General features: G+C 61.7%; 1 protein-coding gene and 1 pseudogene across 1 annotated transcript; both read left to right on the plus strand.

The window, feature by feature from the left end:
* Positions 1-4688: 4688 nt before the first annotated feature.
* Positions 4689-17556, plus strand: LOC117438037 (arf-GAP with Rho-GAP domain, ANK repeat and PH domain-containing protein 1-like). The gene is made up of 7 exons (XM_034073397.1): positions 4689-4780; positions 7888-8677; positions 12390-12514; positions 13403-13474; positions 14065-14162; positions 15233-15352; positions 17493-17556. Exons 2-4 carry the CDS (start codon positions 7938-7940, stop codon positions 13468-13470), a joined length of 933 nt encoding a protein of 310 aa, XP_033929288.1. The 5' UTR covers positions 4689-4780; positions 7888-7937; the 3' UTR covers positions 13471-13474; positions 14065-14162; positions 15233-15352; positions 17493-17556.
* Positions 14155-21283, plus strand: LOC117438034 (arf-GAP with Rho-GAP domain, ANK repeat and PH domain-containing protein 1-like; annotated as a pseudogene).
* The last annotated feature ends 1940 nt before the right edge of the window (positions 21284-23223 follow it).

Raw genomic sequence — 23223 nt, forward strand, 5'->3', positions numbered from 1 at the left:
GATGCCACCACTGGAAGCCCATTCACCAACTGAGGCCACACCAGTAACACCAGTAGCGCCCATGGAACACCCCAACTGAGGTACAGCCCCCCCAGATGGGATGCTGAGATGGGGCTCACAAGGGTTCCATGTTCTGCAGTGTCCAATGGGAAGATGGGATGAATCCAAAGCCTTTGTCCCCCTCCCCAAGACCTTCATCATCATCAACCTCTGTATGGGCAATAGTTGCCAGTAGCCCCCCAAAACCAGTGTCCCCCAAGCAGGGACCCCCAGATCCATGGGGATGAAGCAGGGCAATGGGATGCAGGGCAGTGATGAAGACAAGGATGAGGATGGTGGGGAGGGCACCCCAAGAAGACTTTTCAAGGGCCACCATCTGAAGTGGGGGGGTCCCCCCCAATTGTGGGACACCCCCATTGTGGGCAGCTCAGCGGGGACCAGGGGTGCATCTGTCACACTGGGTTGATGGGTTGGGGTGCAAAGGGGGGGGTTGGGGTCTGTGAGGTGTTGGGGTACCCAGAGCCCATGAAGCTGGGGTGTGGGAGCCTGGACATTGAGCTTGCCTTAACCACTGCTGAGGCTGAGCCTGGGGTGCTGGCATTGGGGTGCAGGGGTGCCGCAATGGGGTGCAGGGGTGCTGCATTGGGGTGCAGGGGTGCCGCAATGGGGTGAGGGGGTGCTGCAATGGGGTGCAGGGGTTCTGCAATGGGGTGCAGGGGTGCTGCATTGGGGTGCAGGTGTGCTGCATTGGGGTGCAGGGGTGCCGCAATGGGGTGCAGGGGTGCTGCATTGGGGTGCAGGGGTGCCGCAATGGGGTGTGGGGGTGCTGCATTGGGGTGCGGGGTTGCTGCATTGGGGTGCAGGGGTGCCGCAATGGGGTGCAGGGGTGCCGCAATGGGGTGCGGGTGCCGCAATGGGGTGAGGGGGTGCTGCAATGGGGTGCAGGGGTTCTGCAATGGGGTGCAGGGGTTCTGCAATGGGGTGCAGGGGTGCTGCATTGGGGTGCAGGGGGTGCCGCAATGGGGTGCAGAGGTGCTGCATTGGGGTGCAGGGGTGCTGCAATGGGGTTCAGGGATGCCGCAATGGGGTGCCCATGGTGTCCGTGCAGCCCTGTCCTGCTCTGTGGGCTGCAGGGATCATTGTCCAGCCGGATCCATTCCCTGCTCCCTGGTGTCTCTGCGGTGGGATGCGGGGGGCCCTTCACCCCCAAACCATCCCCCTGCATTATCCCAAATCCAAGGAGCCGGGAATGGGGGATGGGATGATGGAGGGGACCCCCCCCCCCCCCTCGGCTCCCAACAATGGGGTTTTTGTGTGGATTCACTGGGAAAGTCCCGCAGGAATTCCCCTCTCCCGTTGCCACCAGCGGGACCAATCCCTATGGAAGCGGTTTGGAGCTTGGGATCCGCTGGGACTGGGGGGGAATGGGGCTCTCGGGGTGCAAATACACCCGGGGGGGGGGGGCTCTGGACCCGCTTCATGTGGTGTGATTCAGCCCAGTGCTGCCCAGTTCAGCTCCAGTGCTGCCCAGCTCAACACCAGTATGCCCCAGCTTCCCCCAGCAAACTCCAGTTCACCCCCAACACATCCCATCTCCCCCAGTATAACCCAGCTCAATTCCAGTATAGCCCAGTTCAACCCCAGCACTCCCCACCTCTCCCCCAGCTGACCCCAGCACGTCCTACCTCAATCTCAGCACTCCCCACCTCATTCCCAGTATATCCCAGTTCACTCCAAGCATTTTCCAGATCATTCCCAGCACACCCCACCTCACTCCCAGCACTGCCCAGCTCATTCCCAGTACACCCAGGCTCATTCCCAGTACACCCCAGCTCACTCCCAGCACTCCCCAGCTCATTCCCAGTACATCCAAGCTCATTCCCAGTACATCCCTGCTCCCCTCAGCACTCCCCATCTCATTCCCAGCACTGCCCACCTCATTCCCAGTACACCCCAGCTCACTCCCAGCACTCCCCAGCTCACTCCCAGCACTCCCCAGCTCATTCCCAGCACTGCCCAGCTCGTTCCCAGTACATCCAAGCTCATTCCCAGTACATCCCTGCTCCCTCAGCACTCCCCATCTCCCCTCAGCACTCCCCATCTCATCCAGCACACCCCAGCTCACTCCCAGCACTTTCCAGCTCATTCCCAGTACACCCAGGCTCACTCCCAGTACACCCCAGCTCACTCCCAGCACTCCCCAGCTCATTCCCAGCACTCCCCATCCCCGCTCCGGTCCCTGCCGCAGTCCGACCCCATCCCGTATCCCTGCGCTCACCGGGGCTCCATCACCGGGGGGGTGTTGAGGGCCAACCCCAGGGATCCGGTGCCGGGGTTGCGGCACCCAACAGCACCCAGCGGCACCCAACAGCACCCGACGGGCACCCAACGGCATCCAACAGCACCCAACGGCACCCAGCGGCACCCAACAGCACCCAACAGCACTAAGCGGCACCCAACGGCATCCAACAGCACCCAACGGCACCCAGCGGCACCCAACGGCACCCAGCGGCACCCAGCGGCACCCAACGGCACCCAACGGCACCCAGCGGCACCCGACGGCACCCAACGGCACCCAACGGCACCCAGCGGCACCCGACGGCACCCAGAGGCACCCAGAGGCACCCAACGGCACCCAACGGCACCCAACGGCACCCAACGGCATCCAACGGCATCCAACGGCACCCAGCGGCACCCAGAGGCACCCAACGGCACCCAGCGGCACCCAGCAGCACCCAATAGCGCCCAGCGCCTTCCTCCTCCTCCTCCTCCTCCGCGGCCTCAGGAATTCCGCCGGCGTCACGGCTGCAGCAGGACAGCGGCCGCTTTGTCCTCCGGGAATGCCGAGGTTGGCTCCCATGGGGGGATTCTGGGGGGGTCCCATCCCTTGGGGGGGGCTGCAGTGGGTGCGATGGGAGCAGAGCTGCTCACCCAGGCTTGGGCACTGCGGGGGGGCCGTGATCCCATCGGGATACACCGGGATGCAGGGATCCAGCTCCTCCGGTTGTTTTCTATCCATGGCAGGGGCTCCGGGACATGGGGGGGGAATTCCTAATCCCATTGGATTTATGCACCGCTCCGTGCCCCACATCCCCCCCCCCAGCAGGTCCATCCAGCCCTTGGGAATGTTGCTCCGTCACCGCGCACCAGGGGCTTTGGGTACTGACGGGGTGGTTTGGGGCACCCAATGGGGGTGGCACCGGACACCCCGAACCTGCTGCTGATGGGGGGGCTGCACCCATCGAGCTGCGGCACCCATGGGTGCTCCTCCATGTCTGGGGAGCAGAGGGGATGCAAAGCACCCCCCCCCCCCCGGCATTGAGGGATCCCCGGAGGTTGGGATCAGTCCCAAGCGCTGGCACAGGGGGGCCGGGGAGCGCTTCCTGACCTATTTTCCTTGCAGGAAGTGTGTCAGGAGCTGTGGGGCTCCGGCTGGTGCAGGGACAGGGGCAGCGGCTCTGGGTTTGTCCCCGTTTTTGCTGGATTTGCCCATTTCTGGCCGGTTTTGCCCCGTTTCTGGGGGTAATGCCCCAGGAGCTGCGGTTCGTGCTGCAGCCCAGGGACCACTTCACCTTCCTTGGTTTTACTTCCAGGGGGAGAAGGGAAGCACAGGGAGGACCCTGCAGGAATGAGGAACCCTCTGTTTGCTGCCCTGTGACCTCCTCATGCTCCTGCTCAGCACCATCCTCATCACCTTCCTCCTGCTGCTGCTGGAGATGGGGGAGATGGATGGAGGAGCCTGAGGAGGACTTGGGATGCTGGGTGAGGAGATGCCCTGAGGGCTGGAGCAGCAATGCCATGGAGCCAGGCTGGGAGAGCTGGGCTGGGGCAGACTGGGGGAGAGGAGGCTCCTGAAGGGGAGAGCTGAGAGCAGCTCCAGTGCCTAAAGGGGCTGCAGCAAAGCTGGAGAGGGGCTTGGGACAAGGGATGCAGGGATGGGATGAGGAGTAATGGCTTCAACCTGGAAGAGGGAAGAGTTCGATGGGATATTGGGATGAAGCTGTTCCCTGGGAGGGTGCTGAGGCGCTGGCACAGGGTGCCCAGAGAAGCTGTGGCTGCCCCATCCCTGGCAGTGCTCAAGGCCAGGTTGGACACAGGGGCTTGGAGCAGCTGCTCCAGTGGAAGGGGTCCCTGCCTGTGGCAGGGGTTGGAGCTGGAGGAGCTTTAAGGTTCCTTCATCCCACCACCATCCCAATCTCAGCCACTCTCCACAGGGATGGAGCCGTCTCACCTCCCAGTGTTCTCCCCTGCTGCCTTCCCTCCATGCACACCCCACACCTCCATGCGCACCCCACACCTCCATGCGCACCCCACACCTCCATGCACACCCCACACCTCCATGCACACCCCACACCTCCATGCCCATCCACCCTCAGGCAATTCCCACCATGGCAGCAGGGCTGGAGCCGGGTGTGGGAGCAGCACAACAGCCCTGGGCCACCATCGTGACTGCTTAACCACGAAGCCCTTTGAGCTTGGGCTCCCTGGCAGCAGCAGGAGGCTCCGGAGCAGCATTCCCACCTGGATGAGTGCAGGATGGAACTTGCTCCCTGGGTGCTGCAGGGGGTTGGTGCTATTTGCATCGTGCAGTGACTGTGAGAACCTGAAAGCGAAAGAGCTTCATGCTCCAAGGGGAGGGCTGTGGTGTGCAGGGCTGCTGGTTTCGGTGGGAGGCGTTTGGGTGTGATCCCAGGGCCCTGCTTCTGCTTTCGGCTGTTTCTGCTTCATGGGGGATGCGGAGGCTCCGACTCCCGGTGCTGGAGGCGGCAGCGCCAGGAAGGTGGGTGATGGGATCCTGGGACAGGCTGGGACATGGGATGGGTTGGGATGAAGGGAGATTAAAGTCATCCAGCTCCAACCCCTGCCCCAGGCAGGGACCCCTTCCCATGGAGCAGCTGCTCCAAGCCCCTGTGTCCAACCTGGCCTTGAGCACTGCCAGGGATGGGGCAGCCACAGCTTCTCTGGGCACCCTGTGCCAGCGCCTCAGCACCCTCCCAGGGAACAGCTTCATCCCAATATCCCATCGAACTCTTCCAGGTTGAATCCATGACTCCCATCCCCTGTCCCAAGCCCCTCTCCAGCATCTTGCAGCTGCAATGGGGACACCGATCCCACTCCCCCCCCCCAGGGACCCCCTCCCCATCCCTCCCTTCCTGCCCCATTGCTGGGCCCTGGTGTGGAGCCGGCCCCCCGGGTTGCACCGGTTATTACAACACTGCCCCATTGCTGCCTTCCGGCAGCTCCCATTGCCCCAGGGGGGGGCTTTGGGGGGGTCCTTGGGTGGGCACAGGTCCCTCTGGAAGCGTCCCCATCACCCTGAGCCACGGCACTGTCCCCTTCATCCTCCCCTGTGGGTCTGCTCCATGAGAGAGCTCTGGGAAAGGGGAATTCCGGGTGTGGGCAGCGTTTGCTGGTGCTGGAGATGGAATTAGGATGGGAACTGGACCCATTGGGAGGCTGTGGAGCTCCTGGTGTGTTCCTGGGCTGGTTTCCCTGTGCTGGGTGTCCTTGGAGGGATGGGCTCGGTGTGGGTTGGATGGTGCTTGGGGACGGTGCTGCCAAGTGGTGCTGTGCTGGGTGCCAGGTGGGTGCCAGGGCTGGTTCTTCACCCTGGTGGTGCTGGGCACAGCTTGGCACAGGCTGGGGTCAGTGCTGAGGTGGTTGTGGAGGGCAGGACACGGCTGTTGTCCTGTTGGAATCCACCTTGGAAAGGGGGTCTGGGTGCAGGTGTCCATAGGGATGCTGAGCCCATCCCTGGGGCCGTGCTGGTGCTCAGCAGCTCAGGGTGATGCTCAGCTCTCTCATCCCAATCCCTTTGCTGAGCTGAAGGCATCTGGGTGGGATTGGGGAGGATGGGGTGGATGTGAACCCCCCCCCCCAGCAAAACCACAGCACCCCTGTGGGAGAGCTCAGCCCCCCGGTCCCACCTATGGGACAATGGACCATCCCCGTGTCCTCCATCCCCAGCATGGGGACACTGGGGTGAGCACTGGGATGGGGGCTCTGACCCTGTCTGTTTGTCACCCCAAGGTGTGTTTTACCCCCCCCAGATCCATGCATTCCTGCCCTCCTCACACCTCTTACAGCCCTTAAGGCTCTTACAGAACAACCCTGGTGGCATTCCCTAATCCCGGCAGGAATGTGGTGGATAAGCACAAGAGGTGTGACTGGGGGCCAGGCCTGGGGGATTCCCCCATTCCCATCAGCCAACTGGGATAGGGGATTTCTCCAGGTTGACTTTTGCTCCTGGAAGCTCCTCCTCTCCTGGACAAAGGTTAAACGATAAACGATGGGAGTTGGGAACAGGGCAGGATCCCATTGGATCATTTCTGAGGGCAAAGAGCTTGGCACAGCCCTGGGGCTGCCATCACTGGAGGCAATGGGATGCTCCATGGCTCTTCCTGGGAGGGGACACATGTGGGGCTCCATATCCATAGGATACGGCTCCTGTAGGCAGCAGCCCAAGGGATGTCCTGTGACACTGATGTCACCTGGTTTGGTGATGCATGAGCTGGGTTTGGAGGTGGGAAGGGCTGGAATGTGGCTGCATCCCTGGGTTTGTGCTGCGTGAGGGACTCCTGGCTCCTCATTGGGTCTGATGGGACCAGTGGGGATGTGGGATTGGGATGGTGCTGCTCATATGGTGTCCTTCCTTGGGACATGTGGGGTTCAGGCCCATCCGCTGGGATGAGCCCGGCTGGTTTGGGAGGAGGATGCACCATAGGCTGGGGCAGCTGAAACCGCAAGTGAGGGAAGTGCCTGAGTCAGAGCCAGCGTGACCCACACCAGGAAGTGCTCTGGGTCCTATGGAGAACCTCTGAACAGCAAAATCAGCTGTGGGATGGGGACAGCTCCGGATGGGAGCTGGGGTCAGGCATGGAGAGGGGAAGGGTCCTGAAGGGGAGACCTGAGAGCAGCTCCAGTGCCTAAAGGGGCTGCAGGAAAGCTGGAGAGGGGCTTGGGACAAGGGATGTAGGGACAGGACAAGGGGAATGGCTTGAACCTGCCCGAGGGGAGGTTTAAGCTCCATTGAGGACCAGTGTGAGCTTGTGCTGCTCTATTAGAGCTTCGAGGCACTTTGTGACCCATGGGTTTGATGGGGCTGGGGACAGCATCCCACTGCCACAGTGCTTCCTCTCAGCATCCCATTGCCACAGTGCCTCCTCTCAGCATCCCATTGCCACAGTGCCTCCTCTCAGCATCCCATTGCCACAGTGGCTGCTCTCAGCATCCCATTGCTATGGTGGCTCCTCTCAGCATCCCATTGCCATGGTGGCTCCTTTCAGCATCCCATTGCTGTGCAGAGGCTCTGAGGTGCACCTCCTGCATCCATCCATCTGTCTGTGTCTCTCTGTCCATCCTGGCTCCCTCAGGCAGAGGCTGGGAGCAGGGGGAGCAGGAAGTACCTCCCGTCTGCAGCAGCTCTGCAGCTCCTGATGCATCATCTCCGCTCCCTATGGATTATCCCTTAGTTACCCGAGCATCCTCTGGGACACCGCTGTTCCCAGTGGATTCTGCGGCTGCTTCCTGCCATGGGGTCTGCTTGTGGGGGGTTTGCAGCCACCTGACACCAGCCTGCCCATCACATGTTGTGGGACACCCCATGGCTTTGAGGGGTCTATGGTCACCCCACACCAACCCACCCAGTGCACATGGTGGGATGTTGAGGTTGGGGAGCACACTGGGACCTCATGGTGCTGGTGCTTATGGTGGTCTGTTGAGCCTCAGTGGGGATGACACCGACATTAAACACCTCACCCAGGATCTTCCAGCATTCCCAGATCCCTCCATCCCCCTCGGAACCCTCCAAACCCAGGGGGTAACGTCAGCTCAGGGCCCATGTTCCACAGTTCAGGACCAATCCTGACCCTGTTCCTCCATCCCCAGATCCTGATGCACCCCAAGCCTCACCGCACACAGGGGATGCTCTGAGCACCATGGAAGAGGAGGGGTCGGTGCCCGTGGCCGCCTGGTTGGCAGCCCTGCACCTGGAGCAGTATGTGAGCTGCTTCCAGCGCAGGGAGCTGCGGACGGTGCGGGACTGCCGGGCGCTGACGGAGCAGAGCCTGACCCAGCTGGGGGTGCTCCTGCCCGGCCACCGCCGCCGCATCCTGCTGGGGCTGCAGAAAGCCTTTGCTGAGGGGACCCCCCCCGGAGCCCCTGTCCTGAAGCCTGTGCCCATGAAGAGACACGTTTTCCGTAGGAGCACCGCAGTGGTGCCAGAGCATCCTGAGCATCCTGAGCATCCCCAGGAGCATCCCAAGGAGCATTCCCAGGAGCATCCTCATGAGCATCCTGAGTATCCCAAGGACCATCCCCAGGAGCATCCTGAGCATCCCAAGCATCCCAAGGAGCATCTCGAGCATCCCCAGGAGCATCTCGAGCATCCCCAGGAGCATCCCAAGCTGACGGAGCTGGACCAGGGCACGACCCTCACCCATCACCCCCCTCCCATCCCACCCAGGGTCGGCTGCCGCCCCCCACTCAAGTTCTCCGCATCGCTAAAGGGGGGAAGCCCCGAGCCCCCTCCCAGCGCCCCCCCAGCACCCAGAGGGGGCTCCCCTCCGCTGAGACCCCCCCTGCCACCACTGCCGGCCAAGCGCCACCAGCTGGAAGCCAAGGGCCAGGCCCCACAGGCCCCCCCGGAGCTGCCCCCCAGGGCTGCATTCCACAGGAGGTAAAGGGGATGTGGGTGACACACAGGGGGTGTGGGGAGCAGTGGGGGTGCTGCTGTGGTAGGGGGGGACCATTGGGTGATGGTGGGGGTTGGCCGGGGGGAGGCACCCCCCAGCCCGCAGTACATCCCCCTCGGGTACCGCTCAACACATCTCCTGGGGTACCCCCATCACATATCCCTGGGTACCACCAAACCCCAGCCATTATTCCAGGGGTACCCCCAGCTCCAGGACATATCCTGGGGTACCCCGCAGCACATCTCCTGGTGTACCCCCCCCAGACCCCATCACACCCCCTGGGCTACCCCAAGCTCTAGCACATCTGGGGTACCTGCACATCCTTTTGGGGTACCTGCCAGCGTATCTGGGGTACCCAAGCAGCAGTGACTTCTCTTGCCCAGCGATGCCCTCTAGTGTCGCATTGCCCCTGTTTGTGTGGGGGGTCACCCCAGGGACACCCCATCTTTGCCCCATCCCCTCTTGGGGGGCCCAGCAGCAGGTGTGGGTTCTTGTCCCCCCTTCATCCCCCCCATCCCCAGGTCCTGGCAGGGCATGGGCAGCGCTGAGGCCCCAGGAACTGTCACACCGTGCGGGCAGGCAGCGAACCGCAGCCGGGGGGGTTCGGGTGGGGGGGGGAAGCTGATGTGGCCGGATGAGCTGAGCGCAGGCCGGGGCTCATCCTGCCTCCTGTGTCCCCCCCCCTGCTGCAGCATCTTCCTGCACCGGGGCTGCTGCTGCAGCTAAAGGACCCCCCCGTTGTCCCCACCTGGGACCCCAAAACCCTGCCCTGTGAGCTGGGGGGGGAACGGGGGTCTGATTATGGGGAGCGCAGAGAACCCTTTGGGTTCGAGCATCCTCCCTGTGCGAGGTGCGATGCGGTCTGAGGGACCCCCCAAACTGCCGAAGGACCCCCCAGGATGTACTACTGGAGTGTGGGGGGGGTCCCATAGCAGGGGGATGGAACCCATGGGTGAGCACACACCCATCCCCACCCCCCCCGCCTCCGACCGCTCGGCCCCATCCCTTCGGCACCGAGGTGGTCCCCAAGCCCCCCATGGACCCGCTGCTGGTCGGGAGCTCCGCGGTGCCACCAGTGGCACCAGCGGTACCAGTGGTCACCAGCGGTACCAGTGGTCACCAGTGGTCACCAGTGGTCACCAGTGGCCACCAATGGCCACCATTGGCTGCAGTGGCCCCGTCCGGCGCTGGCCGGGGCCGGTGCAGGAAGTTTCGGTGCGCAGGAAGTGCCGGGGGGTGACGAGAGCTCCGGTGCTGCCGCATCCCGGACCGGCCGCATCCGGGGCTGGCGCTGGTACCGGCTCCGGGATGCACGGAGGGGACCGGGGGGGGGTGCACGGGGAGCGGCCCCGTTCGCTGCCCTTGCACGGAGTGGGAGGGAGCAGCCGCTCGGGGGGGGCTGCGGGAGCAGGGCCATGGTGCTCCCGTCCCGTCGGTGCGCGGTGCACCGGGACCGGATGGTGCCAGCGGCAGGGACCCGGCTCCGTCCTGCCCCATTGCATAGGGCCGGGGTGTGCGGTGCTGGGAGCGGTGCTGAGAGCGGTGCTGGGGCCGGTGCTGAGCGCGGTGCTGGGAGCGGTGCTGGGCACTCGGCCGCACTGTGCTGGGGACGTGGCCCGTGGGGAGGGGACAGGGGACGTGTCCTCGGTGCGTGCCACGGAGCTCCTGGAGGGGCCAGGGTCCCCCATGGAATGGGGTGAACAGGGACGTAGAGCAGTGGGGTGATGGTTGCCCGTGTTGGGTGATGGTTGCCCCTGTTGGAGGTGATGGTTGCCTCTGTTGGGGTGAGGGTTGCACATGTTGGGGTGATGCTTGCCCATGCTGGGGTGATGCTTGCCCCTGTTGGAGATGATAGTTGCCCATGTTGGGGTGATGGTTGCCCGTGTTGGGGTGATGCTTGCCCATGTTGGAGAAGACAGTTGCCCATGTTGGGGTGATGCTTGCCCCTGTTGGAGGCGATAGTTGCCCCTGTTGGGGTGATGGTTGCCCATCTTGGAGGTGATGGTGATGCTTGCCCATGCTGGGGTGATAGTTGCCCATGTTGGGGTCATGGTTGCCCCTGTTGGAAGTGATGGTGATGGTTGTCCATGTTGGGGTGATGCTTGCCCCTGTTGGAGGTGATAGTTGCCCATGTTGGGGTCATGGTGATGATTGCCCCTGTTGGAGGTGATGGTTGCCCATGTTGGGGTGATGGGTGCAGGATGTCCAGTGTTGCCACCTCCCGTGGGGTGACCACAGCCACCGTGTTCAGCCAGGAGCCCCCCAGCACCTCCTGGCCATGGCTGGGTTTGATGTGTGTGTCCCAGTGGCAGCCCCTGCTGGGGTCCCGGTGCTGGGTACTGGTGTCCACACCTCAGCACTGGGGTGATGCTGCTGGAGGGGATGCCCTGTCCCCATGCCCTGCACACACAATGGGTGCTGAGGAGCCCCCCAGCAGTGGGGATGGGGTTTGAACCGGGGGGGGGGTTGTAAGGTCGGGGGGTTGTAAGGTCAGGGGGTGACATGCAGGAAGGTGATGGTTTGATGGCAGAGCACATCCCTGTGAGCCCCTGGTGGGGGGGTCTGGCTTTGGGGTGCAGGGTGATGGAGCCCCCACAGCACCCATGGGGGACACGAGGGCAGCACCAATGGGGCCTGAATACACAGACCCAATTGGGCTCTGTTGTCACCTCCTGTCCCCATGTCCCTGCACCCTGGGTGCCACGTGCCCACATTCCCGGCCAGCATTCCCTAATGGATGCATGGCTGTGGCTGCTGGGAAAGGAGGGCAGCGTGACCCATTCCCATCCTGCTCCTCCCGTGCACCCACCGTGGGGCTGGGGTCACCCATGGGACCCCAGGGACCAGCACTGGGGTGGTGCTGGGCTGTGCCATGGGGCCAGTGTGGGGCACATCAGGGATGGGGATGGTGGGCTCAGCACCAGGGCAGGGGTTGGGGCTGGATGTGCTTTGAGGTCCCGTCACCCCATCCCGTTCCATGGTGGGGGTCCATGTGGGTCTCTGCTGCCTCCACTGCCCCCTCCTTGCCTTTATGGCTGCTCAGTTGGGTCCTGCATCCTTTTATCTCCTTGGGAAGCTTCCCCTCCACTTCCTGCCCTAAAACCAGCTCCATAAATCCCATGGGTCCTGTTGATGGTTGGGAAGCAGGAAGTGAATGGGGAACAGGAGGCAGGAGCAGCCCATGGGCACAAGGAGGGGCCACGGGTCCCTCTGAATGAGGTTTTGGGGTTCTCAACCCAGGAGAACCCCAAGACTCCATCTCCAAGGGGGTTCTTGCTACCCAGCACCTTGGCATCATCCCAGCTCCTTGATCCCATCTTCTTACCGGGATCCCTGGTTCCCACCCCACTGTAGGGCCCTGGGTAGGCAGGGAGCCCCCAGCACCCCCATCCTGCTTGGGGCACCCCAGATCCGGCTGTTTAGGCTGCAGGAGAGCATCAAACCTGCTCCAGGATGTGGCCTTCGATGCCATAGGGGGATTCTGGTGTCCTTGGGGGGCAGGAAGGGAGGGTGGGGGCAGGAAAAGCACCGGGATCACCTGAGGAAGGTGTTTTCCATGGGAGGTCAATGGGATCCGGTCCATGGGCTCGGATCTGCTGGGCTTGGGATGCTGGATGCAGTGGGGTCTCCCCCTCCCATCTCTTGGTGCACCAGGGTTGGGGCTGCCCCAAGCACCGTTTGCTCCTCTCTCCATAGCACCCCTGGCAAGGAGGGGGTCCCCATCACCGAGAGACCCCCTCCGGCCCCACCGCTGCTCCTGCCCTGCTCCAAGCCCCTAGAGCCCCCCCCCAAGGCCTCCGTCCCCTTCGTGCCCCAGTTCGGTGAGTACGGGGGGACCCCCCAACCTCCCCTGTCCCAGGTGATCCCTTGGGGTGGGCTCATCCATCACCCCCGTCCTGGGGGTGCCGTGTTCCTGCTTGATGGATCCTGCCCTCCTCCGTCCCCCCCATCCCTATGGGCTGGGGGTTGTCAATGGGATGTGGGATCTGGGATGGGGTTTGATGCGGGATCTGGGATGGGGTTTGGATGCAGGATCTGGGATGAGGTTTGGATGCGGGATCTGTAATGGGGTTTGGATGTGGGATCTGGGATGAGGTTTGGATGCGGGATCTGTAATGGGGTTTGGATGTGGGATCTGGGATGGGGTTTGGATGCAGGATCTGGGATGAGGTTTGGATGCGGGATCTGGGATGGGGTTTGGATGTGGGATCTGGGATGAGGTTTGGATGCGGGATCTGTAATGGGGTTTGGATGCGGGATCTGGGATGGGGTTTGGATGCGGGATCTGTAATGGGGTTTGGATGCGGGATCTGGGATGGGGTTCTCAATGGGATGCAGGATCTGGGATGGGGTTTGGATGCAGCATCTCCTGGAGGGGAGCAGAGCTCTGCCAGCACCAATTCCTGGAGCTCTCTGCTCTTCCCTTGGGATCACCATGTTTGGAGCAGCCCTGGTTTGAGGGGGTGATGCTGGGTGGGCAGGGGCACAGGAACAGGGATGGTGCCAGAGTCCCATCCCGGTGGTGCCATGGGGGTTGTGCCATTGCAGGCTCCGGGTAGGACCCCATTGTTGCCCTGGAGCCGGGTTTGCCAATGGCAGTGATGGGGAAGCGGCACCATCTGGTGCTGGCGCATCCCTGTGCAGGATGGGATGGGCAGGGGGTGCTGGACCCCTCACTCCATCCCAGCATCTTCCCTGTGGTCCCACAGATGACTCAGACTATGAGGACTCAGCCTCGGAGGAGGAATTGACTGGAGCTGTGGGGGGAGATGGGTGAGAAGGTTGGTGCTGGAGTCATGGGATGGTTGGGATGAAGGGAGCTTAAATCCCATCCAGCTCCAACCCCTGCCACAGGCAGGGACCCCTTCCACTGGAGCAGCTGCTCCAAGCCCCTGTGTCCAACCTGGCCTTGAGCACTGCCAGGGATGGGGCAGCCACAGCTTCTCTGGGCACCCTGTGCCAGCGCCTCAGCACCCTCACAGGGAACAGCTTCATCCCAATATCCCATCGAACTCTTCCCTCTTCCAGGTTGAAGCCATTACTCCTCATCCCATCCCTGCATCCCTTGTCCCAAGCCCCTCTCCAGCTTTCCTGCAGCCCCTTCAGGCACTGGAGCTGCTCTCAGCTCTCCCCTTCAGGAGCCTTTATTTCCCCGTGATGTTCTATGGTCCCATCCTGTCCCATCCCACCGGAGCAGGGTGACCATTCCCAAGGGAGATGCGCTGGTGCTGAGCTGCTCTGGAGGTGCTGGGGAGCACCCTGCTGTGTGCAGAGCAGGATCCGTGCCCCGCTGAGCACCCGGAGCCAGGCAGAGCATCCCTGCATCCTGCCCTGGCTGCAGCATTGGGATGCTCCATGTGTGTCCCTGCAGGAGGGTGCTGAGCCCGGAGCACCGCGGTCCCTGCGCATCAACAGCCTCTTCAGTGAGGATGAGCTCAGCGAGGAGCAGGGGGAGGCTGCAATGGGCAGGTAGGGGCAGGATGGGACCCATGTGTGTGTGTGTGTGTGTGTGTGTGCAGGATGGGACCTGTGTGTGTGTGTGTGTGTGTGTGTGTGCAGGATGGGGACACATGTATGTGCATGCACACATGTGTGTGTGTGTAGGATGGGGACACATGTATGTGCATGCACACGTGTGTGTGTGTGTGCAGGATGGGGACACATGTATGTGCATGCACACGTGTGTGTGTGCAGGGATGCGTGCTCGGGATGCTTGTGCATGGTGTGTGTGTCAGCACAGGCAGAGAGCACCGGTCCATGTGTGTGTGTGCAGTTGTCATGTATGGGCACACGTGTGTGCATGTGTGAGCTCTGCACCCATCCAGGTTTGGGGCTGTGGCCATGGGGATCCCTTGGCCCCCATTCCCAGGCCTGGAATTCGGGTCCATCCTGTCCTGGGACATGGGGGGCTCTCACCAATGGGATCTCACCTGTGGGACCCCCATCCATGAGACCTCCACTTAGGGGGACCCCATCAGGGAAACCTTCACTATGGGATGCCCACCAATGGGACCCCCACTATGGGACCCCCATTAAAGAGACTCCCACCAAAGGGACTCCACCAATGCCACTCCCAGAAGGGGACCCCACCAAAGAGACCCCCACCAATGGGCTGAGGAGACCCCCAGGAGGTTCTGGGGACCCCTTCACCAAGGGGCCCCCAACAGTGAGACCCCCCCAAGGGGATCCCCACCAAGGGACCCCCATTATGGAGAACCCCCCTCAAGGAAACCCCCACCATGGGACCCCCATCAATAGGACCCACCTGTGGGCCCCCCCTCAATGAGACCTCCACAAGGGTGACCCCCACCATGGGACCCCCATTATGGAGACCCCCCCAGAGAAACCCCCACCATGGGACCCCTATCAATGGGACCCCCCCCCGTCCCTGCTGCTGGGGCTGCTCCTGCTCTGCCCATGCCCCGGGGAAGGACAAGGGGAGGCCGCAGCGTGCGGGGGGGGGGGGGTCGGGTCTCACCCTCCCTGTCCCCACCCCCTGGTCCCATAACCCCCCCCCCCCCCCCGCTCCATGTCCGCAGCCCCAGCCCCATCCTGCCCCCAGCGCCCGCCGGCCCCAGCCCCACAGCCATGGATGGGTCCTCACTGGCAGCCCCAGCCCCGCTCCGGGAGGGGTGGTTGGACAAGAACCCACCCCAGGGGTGAGTGATGGGATGGGGGGGAGGGTGTGCGGGACACCCTTCATCCCAAGCCCCGATTTAAGCCAAGTTTAACCCAAAATGGGGTGAACCCACTCGTTTTGGGGTGGGAAAGGCTTGGTTGGAGGGGGTGCCAGCAGCACGGGGGGGGGAGGGAAGGCTGCAGTGAGCTTCCCACTGGATCATGACTGGGAATGAGCCGGCTTTGTTCTGGGGATGGGGACACTGCAGGATGGAGGGATGGGGACACTGCAGGATGGAGGGATGGGGATGGGGACATGGTGCAGGATGGAGGGATGGGGATGGGGACAATAACTGGGATCAAAACTGGGATCAAACCCAGGATTGAGGGATCAGGATGGGAGCCCTGGAATAGCTCCTGGTGCGGAGCTGTGGGGCTGGGAAGGGCTGGATGGGCAGGGAAAGGAGGAACTGGGAGCCCTGGGAGAGCAGCAGGGACATGGAGCACACGGGAGGTGTCTGTGCTGCTGCAGAGCTCCCGGCTGCAGGAGTGAAACCATGGATGCTGCTGGGTCTGTGTGAGCAGGGACAGGCAAGTGCAGGGAGCCCAGTGAGCCCAGTGAGCCCAATGAGCCCAGTGCACCCAGTGAGCCCAGTGCATGGAGCAAGCACAGGGTCACATTCACTCCCATCCCATCAGGGAACCTGCTTCAAGAGTCCCTGCCCCAGCTGGGAGCGGAACCTGAGCAGGAGACGGGAAGGATGCTTGGGAGCTGCTGCCTCCGGGCTGAGGAGGAGGAGGAAGAGGAGGAGGGAGAGGAGTAGGAGGAGGAGGAGAAGGAAGAGGAGGAGAAGGAGGAGGAGGAGAAAGAGAAGGAGGAGGAGGAGGAGGAGGAGGAGGAGGAGGAAGAGGAGGAGGAGAAGGAGGAGAAAGAGAAGGAAGAGGAGGGAGAGGAGGAGGAGGAGGAAGAGAAGGAGGAGGAGGAGGAGGGGGAGGAGGAGGAGGAAGCTCGGGCTGCTTGCAGCGGAGCAGTGGGGCTGCTGGGGAAGTGGGAAGCTGCTGATGGGAGCCTGGGGGAGGCCATGGAAGGAAACCCAGGCCCCCAACCCCTCAGCATCCGAAAGCAATGGGTGGTCAGAGTGGGGCTGGGGGTGTCCGTGCCCCATGGGACAGGGATGGGCTCCCAGGGCAGAGCTGAGTGGTTCTGATCCCGGTTCTGATCCCGGTTCTGATCCTGGTTCTGATCCCAGTTCTGATCCCAGTTCTGATCCCGGTTCTGATCCTGGTTCTGATCCCGGTTCTGATCCCGGTTCTGATCCTGGTTTTGATCTTGGTTTTGATCCTGGTTTTGATTCCATTTCTGATCCCAGTTTTGATCCCATTTCTGGTCCTGGTTTTGATCCTGGTTTTGATCCCGGTTTCGATCCCGGTTTTTGATCCCATTTCTGATCCCAGTTTTGATCCCATTTCTGATCCCGGTTCTGATCCTGCTTTTGATCCTGGTTTTCGTCCCATTTCTGATCCCGGTTTTGATCCCATTTCTGATCCTGGTTTTGATCCCAGTGGCTGCTCCTGGTTCCAGAAGGGCCAAGCTCTGGTGCCGTGTATGGGGATGGTGAAACCCTTCCTGAGCAAACAAGCCCTTGAGCAGCAGCCGGGGCTGTATCCCCATCCCGACAGGGATTCCATGCAAGAATCCTGCTGGGATGTGTCCCCTTGGATCAGTCCCTGTGCAGGCTGTGGGTCCTGAGGGGTACATTCAAACAGGGATCTGGGGGGGATCTTTGGGGCAGGGATGGATGGTGCAGGATGGAGGGGATGGGGATGGGGACACTGCAGGATGAGGGATGGGGATGGGGACACTGCAGGATGGAGGGATGGGGGATGGGGACACGGTGCAGGATGGAGGGATGGGGACATGGACAAGAACCGGGATCAAAACTGGGATCAAACCCAGGATCAAACCCAGGATCAAGGGATCAGGATGGGGACACTGCACAGGATCGTGCTGAGGTGCCCCAGGCTCTTGACAACTGGGCGTGAAGCACATTGGAGTCACCCCAGTTCAAGGGCGCTCAGTGCAGCCTGGGGATGGGGGCAGCAGGGAAGGGGCTCTCCCTGCACCCTGTCCTTGGGTGCCCCATTGGGGCACAGCTGGGTCACTCCAGCGGTCCCTTGCAGGTCCTACATCTACCAGAGGCGCTGGGTGAAGCTGGATGCTGAGCACCTGCGCTACTTTGACAGTGTAGAAGGTGGGTTGGGGGTCTGGGGGCCTGTGGGGGAGGAGGTGGTGGAGATGCCCCTATGGGGCTGCATCCTGCTGGGTATCCTGTGGAGCAGCAGGGGTGGGTGCTGGGGTGATGCTGATGGGATGCTTGGGGTTGCTCTCAGCACTGTGAGCCTGGGGTGGTCCCATCCCATCATCCCAAGGCCATGGGGAGGCTGCACCTGGAATCCTGTGCTCAGCTCTGGGCCCCTCACTGCAAGAGAGACCTTGAGGGGCTGGATGGGGCCAGAGAAGGGGAATGGAGCTGGAGCAGGGCCTGGAGCCCAAGGTGATGGGGGAAGGGCTGAGGGAGCTGGGGGGTTCAGATGGAGAAGAGAAGGCTCGGGGGGCACCTGATGCTCCCTCCAGGTGCCTGAGCTGGCTGCTCCCATGGCTCTGTGGTGCTGAGGCAGTGTCTCCCACTGTTCCCTGCTCCAGGATGCCTATTCCAAGCGCTTCATCCCTGTCCTCCTCCATCTCCCGCATCACCAGCGTCGGGGACCAGAAGTTCGAGGTCATCACCCACAACCGCAACTTCGTGTTCCGTGCTGAGAGCGATGGTGGGTTCCGGCTCCATGTCTGCCTCCTGCATCCCAAGGGATGAGCTCTGGAGCTTCCCAGGCTTGGATCCTGACCCATCCCCATCCCCACAGCCGATCGCAACGAGTGGAGTCCGGAGCCTGCAGCAGGTGGTGGAGGAGCAGAGGAGGACATCGATGTCCCCAAGCTCCAGGGGTGCCCCTACAGAGCTGCCTGACAGGAGCGGCTTCCTGGAGCTGCGCGGCTTCAAGCACAAGCTCTTTGTGGTGGTGGCCGGGGACAGAGTTCTGCTCTACAAGAACGCTGAGGTGGGTGGGAATGAGATGGCACCATTGGGTACCACAGTGATGCTCTAAGGGGGACCCTTCCCTTTGCACCCTCACACTGAGCAGTGGATGAGGTGACACCATCGGGTACCTCAGTGATGCTCTAAGGGGACCCTTCCCCTTTGCACCCATGCACTGAGCTGTGGATGAAGTGACACCATTGGGCCACTGCAGGGATGCTCTAAGGGGGATCCTTCCTTTGCACCCACACACTGAGCAGATGGATGAGATGACACCATCGGGTACCCCCAGTGATGCTCTAATGGGGATCCCTTCCCTTTGAACCCACGCACTGAGCAGTGGATGAGGTGGCACCATCGGGTACCCCAGTGATGCTCTAAGGGGACCCTTCCCTTTGCACCCATGCACTGAGCAGTGGATGAGGTGACACCATCGGGTACCCCAGTGATGCTCTAAGGGGATCCTTCCCCTTTGCACCCACACACTGAGCAGGGCAGCAGTGATCTGAAGGTGCCACCCCATAAATGGGGGACAGCTCAGCCCCCACAGGCTGGTGACACTGGAGCTGCAGCCCCTTCTCCACCCCCAGCTCCAAGCTTTGGGATCCCCCATGAGCACCGAACCCACTGAGATGCTCCATAGGATGTGCTCTGGGCAGGGAAAAGGGACACAGCAGCTCCTGCACCCCCCATGTCCCTCCGTGACCGGTCCCCATTGCCCACCCTCACTGCAGGACTATCGCCTCGGCATCGGCATCACCTACATCGAGATGAACGTGGGCAATGTGAAGGAGCTGGATCGCCGCAGCTTCGACCTCACCACCCCATACCGAACCTTCAGCTTCGCGGACGACTCGGAGCAGGACAAGGAGGAGTGGGTGGCAGCCATGGAGCATCCTTGCCGAGGCCCTGTCCAACTCCGAGGTGGCCGATGGGAAAAAGGATCTGGGCTGGAGCCCAACCGCTCCTTTGCCGACTGCGGCTCCCCCATGCCCGACTGGGCCCCATCACCTCTGTTGGTCATCTGCAAGCGATGCGCAGGTCCCTGCATCCCGGGCGGGGGGACAGAGCTGCATCCCCTTCTCTGGGTGCTGCATCCCCTGCTCTGGGTGCTGCATCCCCTGCTCTGGGTGCTGCATCCCCTGCTCTGGGTGCTGGGGACCACCCTGGGGTGGCTTCTCCCATCCCAAACCAGCTCCTCAATGGCTTTGTCTCGCTGGCAGGGGAGCATCGGGGCTTGGGGCCTTCCATCAGCAAAGTGCGGAGCTTGAAGATGACAGGAAGGTGTGGACGGAGGAGCTGATCCAGGTACTGGTGCAGATCAACCCCCCAGAGCCCCTTATTGGGGGCAGACATCCCCTCCCCATGGCAGAGCCACTGTGATGGGCTGGGGACTTTCCCCAGCCTGGTCCAGGCCCTTTGGGGTGATGCTGTGGTGGGTTTGGCCACCAGCATCCTGCATCCCCATCCCTGTGGTCCACGGACACCCATGTGGTGAGGACCAGCAGCACTTGTGTGTGGTGCTGAGGAAGGGTTGCAGTGGAATGCATGGACACAGCCGGGATTCATTCCCGGACCCAACCCATCTGCATTCCCAGCCGCAGAACCTGGCTGGCCCTGCTCTTCCCGACCTTTCCTCTCAGATCCCGCATTCCTGCCTGCGTCCCACCCGCGCTGCCTCCGGCATCGCCTGGCTCCCTCAGCCCCCCAAACCTTCCAGCTGTGCTCCATCCCCTCCCTGCCTCCGGGATGGATGCCCAAACCCAGGATGCTGGCCAGCATCCCATTCCCCACCCTGGCTCTGCTGCCACCCAAAGGCTTAGGGGTGCTGGCAGAGCACCCAAGGGCTCTCTGAGACAGCGAGAAACCTCTTCAGGTCAGGCTTGAGCATCCTTTGGTACCAGGCAGAAGGATGGAGAGGAGCCATGGAATGGCCTTTAATCGCCTCCGGATGGATGCAGAGCATCCCACCCCTTGCCTGCAGCTGGATGCTGCATTCCAGATGTGATGTTCCAGGCAGGAAGGGGGTCCAGTGGCTGTGGGGGCTGCAGACGTTTGGCTGAGCTGGGCTGTGGGCTGCGTTAGTGCACCCTGTGCACCCCATGCAGCACCATAGCCCCCTGTGCAACCCCACTGCTCCCTGGGCAGCACAGCCGCAGCTCTGGGCTCTGATGGCCCCATGAGCGGAGCTGCTGCTGGGCTCATCCTGCATGAGGGTCCTGGAGGAGCTGATGGAGTGAGCCAGAGGAGGCCATGGAGATGCTGTGAGGGCTGGAGCAGCTCTGCTCTGGAGCCAGGCTGAGAGAGCTGGGCTGGGGCAGCCTGGACAAGAGAAGGGGAGAGCTGAGAGCAGCTCCAGTGCCTAAAGGGGCTGCAGGAAAGCTGGAGAGGGGCTTGGGACAGGATGTAGGATGGGATGAGGAGCAATGGGTTTCAACTTGGAAGAGGGAAGAGTTCGTGGGATAATTGGGATGAAGCTGTTCCCCTGGGAGGGTGCTGAGGCGCTGGCACAGGGTGCCCAGAGAAGCTGTGGTTGCCCCATCCCTGGCAGTGCTCAAGGCCAGGTTGGACACAGGGGCTTGGAGCAGCTGCTCCAGTGAAGGGGTTGGGAATTGGAGGTAGCTTTGAGGTTCTCCTCCCACCCATCCCAATCCCCCACTCTCCATCCCCCCCCATCCCCCTCCTCTGCCCCTCACTCTTCCACCACATTGTAACGGCTGTCGCCAACCCAGTTTGGTTCTGGGCTGCCAACGTCCCCCCGTGAATCCATCGGCCCCAGCAGTGGGAGCCAGGACAGGAGGCGCTTCCTGAGGGCCAAGTACCGGGAGGCAAGTACCGGCGCTACCACCCGCGCTTCGGCAACCAGGAAGACTGGACAGGGTCTGTGCCTGTGGGGCATCACCTGTGGGGTACCCGGTGCTGGGGGGGTCCTGAGCCTGGGGTCAGGTGCGGGGTCTGTGCAGGCAGGGTGCCCAGCCTTGGTATGGGCTGGTGCTTCTTACCATGTGTGTGACCCTGCCTGTATCCATGTCTGTTCCATGTCTGTATCTGTGTCTGTATCCCTGCCTGTATCCATGCCTGTATCCATGTCTGTATCATGTCTGTATCCTGGCCTGTAGCCATGTTCTGTATCCAGTCTGTATCCTGGCCTGTATCCATGTCTGTATCCATGTCTGTATTCATGTCTGTATCCATGTCTGTAGCCATGTCTGTATACTGGCTGTATCCATGTCTGAATCCATGTCTGTATTCATTCTGTACCCTGTCTGTATCCCTGCCTGTATCCCTGCCTGTATTCATGTCTTGTATCCCTGTCATTGTCCTGTCTGTATCCCTGCCTGAATCCCTGCATGTATCCCTGCCTGAATCTCTGCCTTTATCCTGTCTGTATTCTTGCCTGTATCCCTGCCTTTATCCCTGTCTGTATACATGTCTGTATCCTTGCCTGTGTCCCTGTCTATCCTTTGTCTGTATCCCCGGTTGTATCCTTACCTGTATCCCTCTATCCATGTCTGTATTCCTGTCTGTAATGCCTGTCTGCATCCCTGCTTGTATCCTTGCCTGTATCCTGCCCTTATCCCTGCCTTTATCCCTGTCTGTATCACATCAACCCCCATGCACACCTTGTATCCCCTTGGGTACCCTGGGTTTCTCCAGGAGGGATGTTGGCACGCAGGAGACATCTCTGGTGGTGCTCAACCAGCCCCATTCCAGGCTGGAAAGCCGTTGTCTGGGATGGGATTCCCCATTCCACAGCCGGGTTTCACCTCTTCTGGGCTTGGAAATGACATCGGGGTCCAGCATTGGGCTGGAATGGGGTTGGTGTTTGAGGGGATGCTGTGATTCCAGCTCTTCCTACAGCAACCAGCACCCAATTCACTTCCATTCCACACATTCCCATTCCTGGCCATGGGCATGGTGCTGGATAGTGGCTTCACTGCACTTTGCCCTTTGGCACAGGAATGATGTCCTGACACAAGAATGCTGCCCCTAGCACAGGGAATACCATCCCAGCACAGGGATACCATCCCAGCACAGGGAATGCTATCCCAGCACAGGGAATGCCATCCAAGAACAGGGAATGCTATCCCAGCACAGGGAATACCATCCTAAACCCAGGAATGCTAATCCCAGCACAGGGAATACCATCCCAGCCAGGGAATCTATCCCAGCACAGGGAATACCATCCCAGCACAGGGAATGCCATCCCAGCACAGGAATGCTGCCCCAGCACAGGGAATGCCATCCCAGCACAGGGAATGCTATCCCAGCACAGGGAATGCTATCCCAGCACAGGGAATACCATCCCAGCACAGGGAATGCCATCCCAGCACAGGGAATGCTATCCCAGCTACAGGAATGCTATCCCAGCAACAGGGAATGCCATCCAGCACAGGGATACCATCCCAGCACGGGAATGCTATCCCAGCACAGGGAATGCTATCCCAGCACAGGGAATGCCATCCCAGCACAGGGGAATGCTGCCCCAGCACAGGGAATACCATCCCCAGCACAGGGAATGCCATCCCAGCACAGGGAATGCTGCCCCAGCACAGGGAATACCATCCCAGCACAGGGAATGCTATCCCGCACAGGGAATGCTGCCCCACACAGGGAATCCATCCCAGCACAGGGAATGCCATCCCAGCACAGGGAATGCTGCCCCAGCACAGAGAATACCATCCCAGCACAGGGAATGCCATCCCAGCACAGGGAATGCTGCCCCACACAGTGGAATACCATCCCAGCACAGGAATGCCATCCCAGCACAGGGAATACCATCCCAGAGCGCAGGGAATGCCATCCCGCACAGGGAATCA

The sequence above is a fragment of the Melopsittacus undulatus genome, assembly GCF_012275295.1.
Source record: "Melopsittacus undulatus isolate bMelUnd1 chromosome 2 unlocalized genomic scaffold, bMelUnd1.mat.Z SUPER_2_unloc_1, whole genome shotgun sequence".
In the NCBI taxonomy this organism is placed as follows: domain Eukaryota; kingdom Metazoa; phylum Chordata; class Aves; order Psittaciformes; family Psittaculidae; genus Melopsittacus; species Melopsittacus undulatus.

Excerpts from the sequence above, each read along its gene's own strand:
- LOC117438037 (XM_034073397.1), top strand. The coding sequence starts at position 7,938 with ATGGAAGAGGAGGGGTCGGTGCCCGTGGCCGCCTGGTTGGCAGCCCTG. Across the intron at positions 8,678-12,389 it reads AGGGCTGCATTCCACAGGAG|CACCCCTGGCAAGGAGGGGG; the intron begins GTAAAGGGGATG and ends CTCTCTCCATAG. Across the intron at positions 12,515-13,402 it reads CCCCTTCGTGCCCCAGTTCG|ATGACTCAGACTATGAGGAC; the intron begins GTGAGTACGGGG and ends GTGGTCCCACAG.